Source organism: Microtus oregoni, unplaced genomic scaffold (genome assembly GCF_018167655.1).
Source record: "Microtus oregoni isolate MIOR12 unplaced genomic scaffold, Mior012 000009F_ref0000495, whole genome shotgun sequence".
NCBI lineage: Eukaryota > Metazoa > Chordata > Mammalia > Rodentia > Cricetidae > Microtus > Microtus oregoni.
In genome coordinates this window covers 37700554-37713751 of record NW_024543068.1, presented here as the reverse complement: position 1 = coordinate 37713751, position 13198 = coordinate 37700554, and the positions used below count along the sequence as shown (strand labels likewise).

The 13198-nt window shown below is 38.6% G+C and overlaps 1 protein-coding gene across 8 annotated transcripts in view; it reads right to left on the bottom strand.

Moving 5' to 3' along the window:
* Ralgapa1 (Ral GTPase activating protein catalytic subunit alpha 1) overlaps positions 1–13198 on the bottom strand; it is a 237244-nt gene that overhangs the window by 171802 nt on the left and 52244 nt on the right. For all 8 annotated transcript variants that reach the window (XM_041658516.1, XM_041658517.1, XM_041658518.1 and 5 more), the window contains exons 8-10: positions 11727–11865; positions 10476–10684; positions 3065–3304 (exon numbers count right to left, since the gene is read on the bottom strand). In XM_041658516.1, the coding sequence (XP_041514450.1) occupies positions 3065–3304; positions 10476–10684; positions 11727–11865 (588 nt within the window). The remainder of the gene's footprint in view (positions 1–3064; positions 3305–10475; positions 10685–11726; positions 11866–13198) is intronic.

Genomic DNA, 13198 nt, shown 5'->3' with positions numbered 1-13198 from the left:
TCCCAGAGAACTTAGACAACAATGAGGACACTAAGAGAGACATACATAGATCTAATTTACAAGGAAAGTAGAAAGTAGAAAAAGACAAGATCTCCTGAATAAATTGGGAGCATGGGGACCTTGGGGGAGGATTGAAGGGGGGGAAGGGAGGGGAGCAGAGAAAAATGTAGAGCTCAATAAATATCAATTAAAAATGTAGAAGAAAGTAGGAATAGAAGGAACATGTCTCAATATAATAAAGGTAAAATATGACAAACCTATGGTCAACAAAATGCTAAATGATGCAAAACTTAGCAACATTTCCACCAAGACAAGAATTAAGAATTTCTGCTATTCAATATAGTGTTTGAAGACTTAACTAGAGCAGTAAGACGAAATGAAGTAAAAAGGCTATAAATAGGAAAGGATTAAGTCAATGTGTCCTTATTTCATTTGATTGATTCTATATGTAGCAGTGTCCTAGACTTTAGCACAGATGACTCGATGATAGAAGTATGACTGTAAAACTCAGTACATGGACAACACCACCTGCCAAAACTAAAACAAAGACCTAACCCACTAAAGTGTATAGTTCTGGGAAAGTCTCTAAATGTACTAACCTTGCTTTCTGGCTTCTGTAGTTCTTTTGGCTAATAGTTTTCATTAACTGAAGCCAACCCAAGACATGATTTTTGTGCTTAAAAGTTCAGCCTGAGAAAGGCCTGGGTCTACACTGGAATTCCGAACACATAGTATGTTCACTGGCAGACTAATCAAGATTTCTATCGGTTTAAACCCATTTGTAAGCAGTGGTCTCTGGTGTATACCCCTCAGCACTACACCTGAGACTCAAAAGAATCTACCAGAAAACTCAGCGCTGATGAGCATTTTCAGTATCAAGCAAGGACTCAAATTTAACATAGAAAATCAGTAGCCTCCCTATAAACCAATGATAAACACACTGAGAATAAATCAGAAAAACAACCCCGTTCACAATAGTCCCCCCCCCCCCGAAAGTGGCTCTTCCTACAGAGTGAGTTCAAAGCCAGCCATGGATACAGAGTGAGAATCTCTATCAAAAAGGGGAAAAAAGTACAAAAAACAACTAGATAGGCAAGATAACCCAGTGATGCAATATTCTAAGTCTGTTGTGAGTAACCACTTGCTTTCTAACTGGGTTTGATGCCTGCTTCATAAGAAGTTCACATCTGGTATTGTAAACCCATTCAAATGCCTAGGTTAGGGAAATCATAAACTTTAGATGGGAGGCTATTGCTGTCATTCTGGTAAATAAGATATGTCTATAAAACTATCCCTGTGCCCCTTTTATGAGACAGGATGTCACTAGACCAGGCTGGCCCAACTCTGAGAGATCCACCTGCTTCTGTCTGGCCTGCCAGCTTCTACAGACCATGTTCTGGAATTAGAAATCATGAACCACCAAATTTGGTCCTGAAATTATTCTTTAAATAACTATGTTTATACTCACAGGTTAGCGCTATTAGGGTAGTCAGAAATACTTTGTACAGAGGTCAGCAATGACTGCGAAGAGCCATAACTAGTCAAGGACAGGGAATAAATGACTATGAAATGGCCAGGTACAATGTGACTCTATAACACCTCCCCATGGAGAATATACAGAAAGAGGGCAGAAAGAATGTAAGAGCTGAGTGGGAGGTATACAAGTGTGGAACACTGACTTCCAGGAATGCCGTGGTTGTCACACTCCTTAACTCTCAGTAGCTCTGCTAACCTCCACAAGATCTGCCTAAGACTAGGCTGGTCAACATCCTGTCATTGAGCAGGGAAAGAGTCATGGGCCCCCACCTTGCTCTGAAGATTTATACACAATAAAGGGTTGCAGGGGAGGGAGAAACACTTTCTTCAGTGGTATAACCACAGTTTACTCCCATAAATGAACAACTGTAATGAAACTAGACATGAGAAGGAGGAGAGATAGCTGAGATGAGGAAGGGGGAGAGCACAAGTGGGAGGGTACAAAAGAGAGTAACAGAGGACTATGACGTGTATATGTCCACGCTTGAAAATGTCATAATGAGTGTCTATTTTAGCTTACAATTCCAGGTACAGCCCACTGCTGCTAGAAAGTCATTGACAGCAGGAGCTGGACCAGTTAGTCATAACACAGGAGCAGAGAAGAAAGAAACATGCATACTTCCAGCACTGAGCTCTCTTTCCTTACACCTACACGGTTCAGTACAGTAGTAGCCCAAAGAATCATGTTGTCCACATGGGGCTGGCTGCTCCTGTATCAGTTATCATCAAAACAACCCACCATGCCCATCGGCCACCTGATCTAGACCATTCATCAGATCCTCTTCCTAGATAACTCTAAGCTGTGTCGGGCTGACAAACTAATTACCACAGTGTCTGACCAGTTTATAGTGACTTCACACAAGCCAAAGTCACCTGGGAAGAAGGAACCTCAGGTGAGGAAATCCCTGTACCGAACCGGCCTGTGCTGCGTTTTCCTGGTTAGTAACTAATGCAGGAGGGCACAGCTCAGGTGGGCACCACCACCCCTGGAGTTCTGTAAGAAAGCAGGCTGAGCACAAGCCACGAGGAGCAGCCAGTAAGTAGCAACAACATCCCATGGTCTCTGTATAAGCTCTTGCATTCAAGTTCCTGTTCTGAGTTTCAGCCCTGACTTCTCTGGTTATGGACTACACGTTATAAATAAGCCCCTTCATCCCCAGGTTACCTTTGGTGTCACGGGGTTTTATCACAGCAACAGAAACCCTAAGACGCACAGTGAATAATTACAAACTATTTGGATAATTTAGGGAATATGAAGGGGAGGAAAAAGAAAGGAACGGTGAGGGTGCAACTCCAGTAGAGCATGTGTTCTGCACGCACAAATCTCTGTTTCACTACGGGAAGAAAACAACAAGCAAGAAATAGGAGGAGAAAGGAGAAATGTAAAGGATTTTCAAATAGGTTTAAGAAACTTAAAATTAACTTAAAAAATTTTTATAGAATCATTTTTAAATAGCTAAACATCAATATATTCAGTAATAATGACATAATTTTCATTATAATCTGAAACTGTTCCCTTGTATTTTACCTGGCGAAATATCTCTGTGACAAAGTTTACATTGCTTCTTTTGGATGAAAACACTCTGCGAACAATCTCGATGTCCGAGAGATGCTCTTCGTCAATGCTGCAGAGACTGGAGGAGCTAGGCTCTCGCTCCGTGAGAGTGCTGGTATTGGAATGGGACTGCTCTGGCTCGGCACTTTTGTCTGCTTTATCAACATTATCATTTTTGTTGTCTTCTCTGGATACCAAACTAGCAGCTGCTCTCTAATGAAAACAAAAATGAAAGATATCATTATCACTCAACTCAATGTTTTGCTTTTAGTAAATACTAGCATACCCCAAGGCTACATCCAACACTGTTAAAAGCCAGATAAACAATTACAATCCATGCTGAAAAACTAAGCAGAAATGCAGATAATACCTAAGTGACAGAGGAAAAACTCAAAATGTGTAATAACAAATCATCTACATACCCTTAATTAAACTGAGGTAATTCAATTAAGTCATCATTAAACCCATATGAAAAAACTTTCAACACACAGTCACAGAGAGGAAGCTGAGGTCTTTAAGAATGAGTAAATAACTGACAAGAAAACAGCACTAGGCTATTTATTTCACAATGCTAAGTATTTAAACTTTCCTGAAGCAGAACAAGAGGAGTTTGGGGACTGCAGACCACCAGACCCTGAATTTCCTGTAAACAATTGTTTCCCTCTGCTCTGAGCAGGAGACCCTGATGGCAGGGGAGTGGTTTATGATGGGTCTGCAGCTGAAAGATCCTGAGAGCTGGGGCATGGCCAGAGCCCTATACAAGCTGCCCCTGAAAACAATAATGGGGGCATTTTTGTTTCAACGGTGACCCATGTCTCTATCTCTATATGTGTGTGTGTTTAAATCTTCAGGCCCTTGCCTGAGACTCATGAACTGTCTCTCCTAGTGCAGGCGCTGCACTACAGGGGTAGTACCGTAGTACACGTAGTAGTACCGACAGTACAGAGAGGAGGAAGCAAGATTCATGAGAGAAAACAAAGAAATAAAATTAAGAGAAAATCTTCGGAATTTTGAGAAAATGCTATTCACTATAATAACAGAATACTCATCAAGCCTGGAGACCACGATTAACCTGATCAAACTGGTTTCTTAACAGAAATGCAGGGATGGCTCCATGTATATATATAAATAAATAAACATAATTCAGCACAAAAACAGACTAAAAGACAAAACTACGTGATCATTCCATTAGAAAAGGCCTTTGACAAAATCCAACATTACTTCACGATAAAAGTTTTGGAGAGACTAGGGATACAAAGAATATACCTCAACATAATAAAGGCAATTTACAGTAAGCCCATAGCCAATGACAACCTAAATGGAGACAATACCAAAGCACTTCCACTAAAACCAGGAACACAACAAGGATGTCAACTCTCTATACCAATTCATATAGTACTTAAAGTTTTAAGTAGAGCAATAAAACAGCTGAAGGAGATCAAGGGGATACAAATAGGAAAGGGAGAAATTCAAGTATTTTTATTTGTAGATGATGTGATTTCTATATATAAAAGACCCAAAGAACTCCACCAGGAGACTTATACAGCTGCTAACCACTTAAGCAAAATAGCAGGATACAAAATTAACACACAAAAATCAGTAGTCTTCTCATATATAAATGAAAACAGGGAATAGTACCTTTACAATAGTCTCAAAAATACATACTGTAATAACTCTAAACAAGCAAGGAAAGACTTATAATAAAAGCGTTAAGACACTAAAGACATCAGAAGATAGGAAGACTTCCCATGCTCTACCAAAGAACTCCTACAGCTGATAAATAACTTCAGCGATGTGGCACGTTACAAGATCAACTCAAAAAAATCAGAAGCTCTCCTATACACAAAGGATAGAGAAGCAGAGAGGGAATTCAGAGAAACTTCACCTTTTACGATAGCCACAATAGCATAAAGTATCTTGGGGTAACTCTAACCAAGGAAATGAAAGATCTATTTGACAAGAACTTTAAGTCTTTGAAGAAAGAAATTGAAGAGGACACCAGAAAATGGAAGGATCTCTCATGCTCTTGGATGGGTAGGATCAACATAGTAAAAAATGGCAATTCTTTCCATAGTGGTTGCACGAGTTTGCATTCCCACCAGCAATGGATGAGGGTACCCCTTCCTCCACAGCCTCTCCAGCAAAGGCTATCATTGGTGTTTTTGATTTTAGCCATTCTGACAGGTGTAAGATGGTATCTCAAAGTTGTTTTGATTTGCATTTCCCTGATTGCTAAGGAGGTTGAGCATGACCTTTTGGCCATTTGAACTTCTTCTGTTGAGAATTCTCTGTTCAGTTCAGTGCCCCATTTTTTTTTTTCTATTGGAAAGCAGTGTGGCGGTTTCTCAGGAAATTTGGGATCAACCTACCCCAGGACCCAGCAATACCACTCTTGGGAATATACCCAAGAGATGCCCTATCATACTACAAAAGTATTTGTTCAACTATGTTCATAGCAGCATTATTTGTAATAGCCAGAACCTGGAAACAACCTAGATGCCCTTCCATGGAAGAATGGATGAAGAAAGTGTGGAATATATACACATTAGAGTACTACTCAGCGGTAAAAAACAATGACTTCTTGAATTTTGCATGCAAATGGATGGAAATAGAAAACACTATCCTGAGTGAGGTAACCCAGACCCAAAAAGATGAACATGGGATGTACTCACTCATAATTGGTTTTTAGCCATAAATATAGGACAGTGAGCCTATAATTCGCGATCCTAGAGAAGCTAAATAAGAAGGTGAACCCAAAGAAAAACATATAGTTATCCTCCTGGATATTGGAAGTAGACAAGATTGCTGGGCAAAAATTGGGAACTAGGGGGTGAGGTGGGATGGGGGAAAGGGGAGATGGGGAGAGCCGAGTGAGAAGGGGAGGATGGAGAGAGCTTGGGGGAATGGGATGGTTGGGATAATGGAAGGATGAATTTGGGAGCAGGGAAGTATATATATCTTAATTAAGGGAGCCATTGTAGGGTTGGCAAGAGCTTTGACTCTAGAGGGATTCCCAGGGGTCCACAGAGATGTCCCCAACTAGGTCCTTGGGCAGCTGAGGAGACAGAGCCTGAAATGGCCCGATCCTATAGCCATACTAATGAATATCTTGCATATCACCATAGAACCTTCATCTGGCGATGGATGGAGATAGAGACAGAGACCCACATTGGAGCAATGGACTGAGCTCCCAAGGTCCAAATGAGGAACAGAAGGAGGGAGAACATGAGCAAGGAAGTCAAGACCGTGAGGGGGGCACCCACCCACTGAGACGGTGGTGCTGATCTAATGGGAGCTCACCAAGGCCAGCTGAACTGGGACTGATGGAGCATGTGATCAAACCGGACTCTCTGAACGTGGCAGACAATGAGAGCTGACTGAAAAGCCAAGAACAGTGGCACTGGGTTTTGATCCCACTGCATGTACTGGCTTTGGGGGAGCCTAGCCTGTTTGGATGCTCACCTTCCTAGACCTGGGGGAGGACCTTGGACTTCCCACAGGGAGGGAACCCTGACTGCTCTTTGGACTGGAGAGGGAGGGGGAGGGGGAGTAGAGAGACGAGGAGGGAAATGGGAGGAGGTGGAAATTTTTAATAATAATAATAAAGCAAAAAAATAAATAAATAATTAAAAAGTAAAAAAAAAGACACTGAAGACATCAGAAGATAGGAAGACTTCCCATGCTCATGGACCCATAGGATTATTGTGAAAACAGCTATCTTATTAAAAGTATCTACAAATTCAATGCAATCCCCCAAAAAGCTCAACACAATTCTTCACAGAAATTAAAACTTGATATGCAAAGACAAAAAAATTCAGGGTACCAAAACAATCATGCAAACAAAAGAACTGACAGAAGTTCATTATCCCAAAGTTCAAGTTGTATGACAGAGCTACCTTAAGAAAAACAGCATGTTATTGGCATAAAAACACACACTGATCAATGGAACTGAACTGAAGACCCAGACATAAGTCCACACACCTATGGATACTTGGTTTTTGACAAAGAAGTCAAAAATAGACATTGGAGAAAAGATCACATCTTTAACAAATGTTTCTAGTCAAGAAGAATTCAAATAGAACAATTATTTATCAACCTGTACAAAACTCAACTCCAGATGGATCAAGGATATCAACATAAGCACAGACACCTTGAATGTGATAAAAGAAAAATTGCTGGAAAGGTTCAAGCTCATTGGAACAGGAAATTACTTTCGGAACAGGACATTGATAACAATAGATCAACAACTACTCAATGAGACCTCAGGAAGCTGAAAAGCTTGTGTACAGCAAAACACACTATCATTTCAACAAAGTAGCAGCCTACAGAATGGGAAAACATATGATAGAGGGTTGGTATCTAAATATATATAAAGAACTAAAAAAATTAAACAAAAACACAACAACAACACAATTGAGATACAGAACTAAGCAGAGTCCCCAAAAGACGAATCACAAGTGGTTGAAAAACACTTAAAGAAATAAATGGTCAGCCCTCTTAACAGTAAAATGCAAACTAAAACTTCTTTGAGATTTCATCCTATACTAGTAGGAATGGCCAAGATCAATTAAACAAATCACATCACATGCTGGTGTGGATATAGGGAAAAGGGAAACTTATTCACTGCTAATGGGAGTGCCAACTGGTACAGTCACTATTGAAATCAGTGTGGTGGTTCCTTAGAAAGCTGGGAATCTATATAAATCAAGAGCCACCTATATCACTCTTGACACAAGTTCTTTTGATATACAGGGCTCTATAGCCTACTAATAGAGGTACTTACTCATCCATGTCCATTTACTCTATACATAATAGCCTGAAATTGTAAACAGCCTGGATGTTCATCAGCTAGTGAGTGAATAATAAAAATGAGTCACAGGAACTAAAAAAAAAAAAAATCATCCTGAAAGAGGTGACTCAAACTTTAAAAAGGCATATATTGTATGTTTCTCTTATATGTGGATGTTAGTTTTCAAATCTTCGATGTGCATGCTACAATTCCCACAAAAATTAAGTTTTTAATATGGGACTGGGAGTAGGGGAGGATTTCCCAAGGAAGGGGAAATAGAGTATAGCAGTGTGGAGAGACAAAGGAGAAAGGTAAAGCAGGGAATATGGAGAGGAACATCTAACACTATGGCCATTTGAAAAACCATATGAAACCTACTACTGCAGAAGCTTCCTACAATCTATACATAAATGAAGAATTTAAGTGAAGTCATCAAATAAGGGAGACAATGCCCCACCTAGACATTCTGCCACCAAATAAAACCTCCAGTGCCAGGAATGGATTGCACTTTTGGTCGCTGGCTAAAGGGACCCAATGGAAACACCCAAACATCAACGCTATTACCAAGGCTATTGGTTACTCTCCAATAACCTGATGGAACGAACCTATTGCTGAAGACACTTACATCATCAGTATCACCCAGCTATAACCCGACTGCAAGACATCCTGATGCAACAATGGCACAAATGTCATGGGAGTAAACAATCCTTTTCTGATTGGATTTCAGGTAGACTTCAGGAGATGGAACTCATATCTGGTACCATCTGCTCAAGTGGCCAAGAACCTGAGACCATAGAGTTCATGCTTCTAGGGGGGAAAAAAAAACCCTTAATACTATGATTCTGCTACAAGTGAACAGCAATAAAATGGTTTCCAATGACACTGGCATATGGCTCTACCCATAGGTCAGTGCCTCACTCAATCCTTATCAAAGATGCTTCTTCCTGCAGTAAATGGGGGTTAACACTGAGACAGCAACTGAACAATGTGCAGAGAATGAGAGACTTTGGAGCACTCCATTCTAAATGGAATTTCTTCATCAAACCCGCCTCTCAAAGCTCGGGGATCTACTTGGAAGAAAAGGCAAAACGATTGTAAGAGCCAAAGGTGACAGATGACAGCAAGGAAACCTTATTTTCCATACAGAACAGGACTGATGCACATATGAACTCACAGAGACTGTGAAAGCATATATATTGCACAGATTAAAGCCAGATGGAATCCCAGCACTGCAAGGTTGAAGTGGACATGGGATCCCACCTTTACCAAGAAGCTTTCTGCAGCTGATACCCGCTGGCTAAGGAAATCTCACTGGCTGTATTAGCCACACCTCAGGGGGGCTCCATGGCCAGGAGGAATTGGCCAATCAAAATAAACTCAATGATATTTTTGTAGACTTTTTGCCTCATTTTGCTTTGTTTTAATTTTTTTTATTTTATTGGTCTTCTGCTTGTTTTTATTTTCATTTTGTAGGTGTGTGTGGTTCTTGCTTTTGTTGTTGTTTTGGGTTTGTATTAAAGAGATAGGGTAAAGAATATATAGTTGGGTGGATAGGGAAGTGGGAAGGATCTGGGAGGAAGCAGGAAAAACGAAAAATGAAATCAAAATATAATTTATTTTCAGTAAAATTGTTTAAATTCATAAAAAGAAATAAGGATTTGACATTTAAGTTTGTGCCAACATTAGATTCAAATAAATGGCATCACTCAGTAAACACACACACACACACGTTGGGGAAAGCACAATATTAGGGGAAAAGAGAACCTGAAAAAGAAGTATAAGGATGAAATACTGTTGAATTAAAAAAAAAACAACATAATTTAAAATCCTAGTTTCTCCACTGTATAGTTATGTAACATTCATTTATATTTTTAGACTCAGTGTCTGTTAAAATGGAAGCATTTGGGCCAGATTTCAAATCTGTATTCTTTGACTGTTTAGAATGTAAAAAGAATGAGGTTGGAAGATAAATTAGTAGGCAAATTGATGGTTATGAAAGCATGAGAATCAGAGTTAAATTAAACTTACCATACCCTGAATAGGGAAAAACATCACACAAAGGTTCAGTACTATCTGCAACTTCAGGGATCCAAGGGACCTCCAAACCTATACTCTATGAATAAAGGAGACTATTTTCTATTAAACTTCTGTGATAATACAGGACTAAAATTACCATCTATATCCCCCAGGCTATCTTAACTTTTTAAAAAAGAATTTTAGATATTTATTATACAAACTTTATTTTCCATTAAGAAATTAATACTAATTTTTCTTCTCCTTTTTTTCTTCCATTTTTGGAACAGGGTTTCTCTGTTTATCCCTGGCTGTCCTAGAACTTGCTCTGTAGACCAGGCTGAACTCCAACTCAGAGAGCTGCCTGCCTTTCCCTCCCAAGTGCTAGGATTAAAGGAATGTGTCACCACAACCCAGCTAATACTATTTCTACAATAATAATGGTTAAAGTTTGAGTTTATGAGATAGATTTATGCAAATAAGCTGTCTCTAGCATCTATTCTAAACATACTGTATAACTAAGGCAGATGAATTCTGGAAGCCATTTCTAGCTTTAACAGCCTTGCTTTATTTGTATATTACCTGAATATTCTTTGGCAAAACTTCACCTTCCATCCCAGGAATATTAGGTCCTGAATGTGGTTTTGGCTCAAGCCAGAAAGAAACCAGCCAACGAATGACAATAACCCGAGCTTGGATGAAAGGCTCTTTTGTACAATATATTGCTTCATTGGTTTCAGCATCCTTCTTTATCATCACGTAATGAGGCTTTGGTCTGATCTGTGGGATATCTATGTGAAAAATAGAAAGCAAAACATAAAATGAAAAATGCAATTACTCTTAGCTAAGCCTATATTTTTAAATTTTTAGGAGATATTCTGACACTATACTGGTTTTAGAAGTGTTAATTAAAAAATAATCATTTTATAATGTGAGATGCTAGTTAAGAACCTAGAAGAATGAACCTTATATTAGACTAATATATAAAAGTATGACTTTTCCAAAATACCATCAATCCCAGCACTCACAAAGCAGAGGCAGGTGGATCTCTGAGTATCTGTTACACAGAGAAACCTTATCTTGAAAACAAACAAAAAAACATTCAATGAGATGGTCATGATGGCAACACCTGAGTCTGCTAGTTGCCTGAATTTGCCACATCCTTCTTCAAAATAAATTTTCTACATACAGACTTATCTCTTCCTCTCATATACACATTGCCCAGGTCTATCAAGATTTGTACACAAGACTCTAATGCAAGGCTCCAACAGGTCACTTGGCAAAACCACATAAAAATTGGACAAGAAATGACAAAAATAAACAATTTAACAATTTCTACAATTTGATTGTTCGCTGAACCCTTGAGAAATCGTAGGAAAACAAATTCACAATATAAATTTTAAAGTTGAGCATGATGGCACATACCTGTAATCCCAGCACTCAGGAGGCTGAGACAGGAAGATCACAAACCTGGGACCAGTCTGGGTCTGAGATATTGGGCTATGTATCAAGTTCCAGACCAACTTAGGCAGCTTACCAATTCTGATCAAAATTTAAAAAAGAAAAGAAAAAAGTACACACACACCCTAATGATCATAGAAACATGAGAATTCAATTTAATCTACTGCTAACTCCAATGGATGAGATCCAGAGAGTAAACTTTTATTGAAACCTTTCCATTCTCAGTAAAAATCTGTTACCACAAATGCACTTTCATTATGAATCTGGTATAGAATCAATACAAATGATCAGTTTTCTCTAAGTAAATACCAACTTTACACTGACATTCTATTCTTATGTGTGTTCTTTTATAAAATTCAGAATTATACCTACCAAGTACAGGATGATATAAACTATTCTCCTTGCAGATGTTTGGGAAAATATAAGGCAAGTAAAACTTCTTAAAATGTGAAAACAAAAATGAAAATCCCCTTTCTTGGTTTTCTTTGTTCTTCCATTCTAAACTTTTTACCTAAAAATAAATGATATTGTTAGAATCATTCCAATACAGAATCTCTTGAATATAGTTTAGCTGTTATAAACAAGCTTATAGAGGTTATAATATATTGAACCTTTTAGACTATGAACATCATACTATATTGCAAATGTTATTCTTCATTTTATTAACATACAAAGTGGTTTCACTACATAATTTTCATACATACACATATAATGCGCTTTAATTATAATCCATCCTTTAAAATTGGTCTATATAAAACTGTATTACATATATTTTTTAAATTCTTACACTATATTGTATATTGCAAAATTGTGAAAATGACTTGTTTGGCTGTATTAATGACAAATACAGTAATGTTCTTTCTATCTCTTCCTGGATAACTGTGATCAACGACAGAGGTATATATGGCCAGGATTATGTGTGTGTGCATTCACAGTGGTAGTAGGCAAGTGCAGATATCAAAACCCAAGAACAGGAAGCAGATTATACATGAAAGGCAGCAGCTCAGTGGAGACTTGGAGACTGAGATGTCTACAGATTGTTCATGCAATGTAAAGTAGAGAAGTAGGAAGACACAGAGTAATAATACTCCATTTTGGACTTCCAGCAAAATGAGAAAGATACCTAAGAAAGGAGTCTGCAAAGGCCCAAGGTAAATTATTGGAGCCCAGACAAGTTAAGGAGAATGTCTGCATGGAAATGGTATTTGGGTAAATATGATCACTTTTAAGAAGGCTAACTAAATAATATATTGAGAATATGAGACAAGTTTGTCACAAAGGAAAAGATGGACCAAAGGGGATAGATGTGTGTATACATATTTATTCTTTGACTTTAGTCTTTAAGAGGATGCAGAAATAGCAACACTCAGTATTGATAGTAATGAGCAATCCAAGTACCTAGATACTAGATTTCAAGCAGGAGCCTCCAGAGATGGCAAAGGAAAGTAAAAGACAAAACTGTAACAGTAAAGAATTATACTGGAGCACTTTTAATCACAACACTCAAGACACAGAGGCCAGTGAAATACTATGAGTTCAAGGCCAGCCTGATGTACACAGGAGGTCCAAGACAGTCAGGACTACACTGACAGACTCTGATTCAAAACAAACAAATTTAATAACTGAAAAAAAGGATCTACGAGATCGAAAAGAATTATACTGAGGAAGAGCAAGATGGCTCAGTGGGTAAAGGTACTGCCACCAAGCCTGGAAACCTATGTTCAATCCTCTAGGACACACATGGTTGAAGAAAACAATCCTGTTCTCTGACCTCCACATTTGCATCATGGACACCCCTTGCTTCCCTCCAATAAAATAAATAAAAATGCAACAAATTTTTAAAA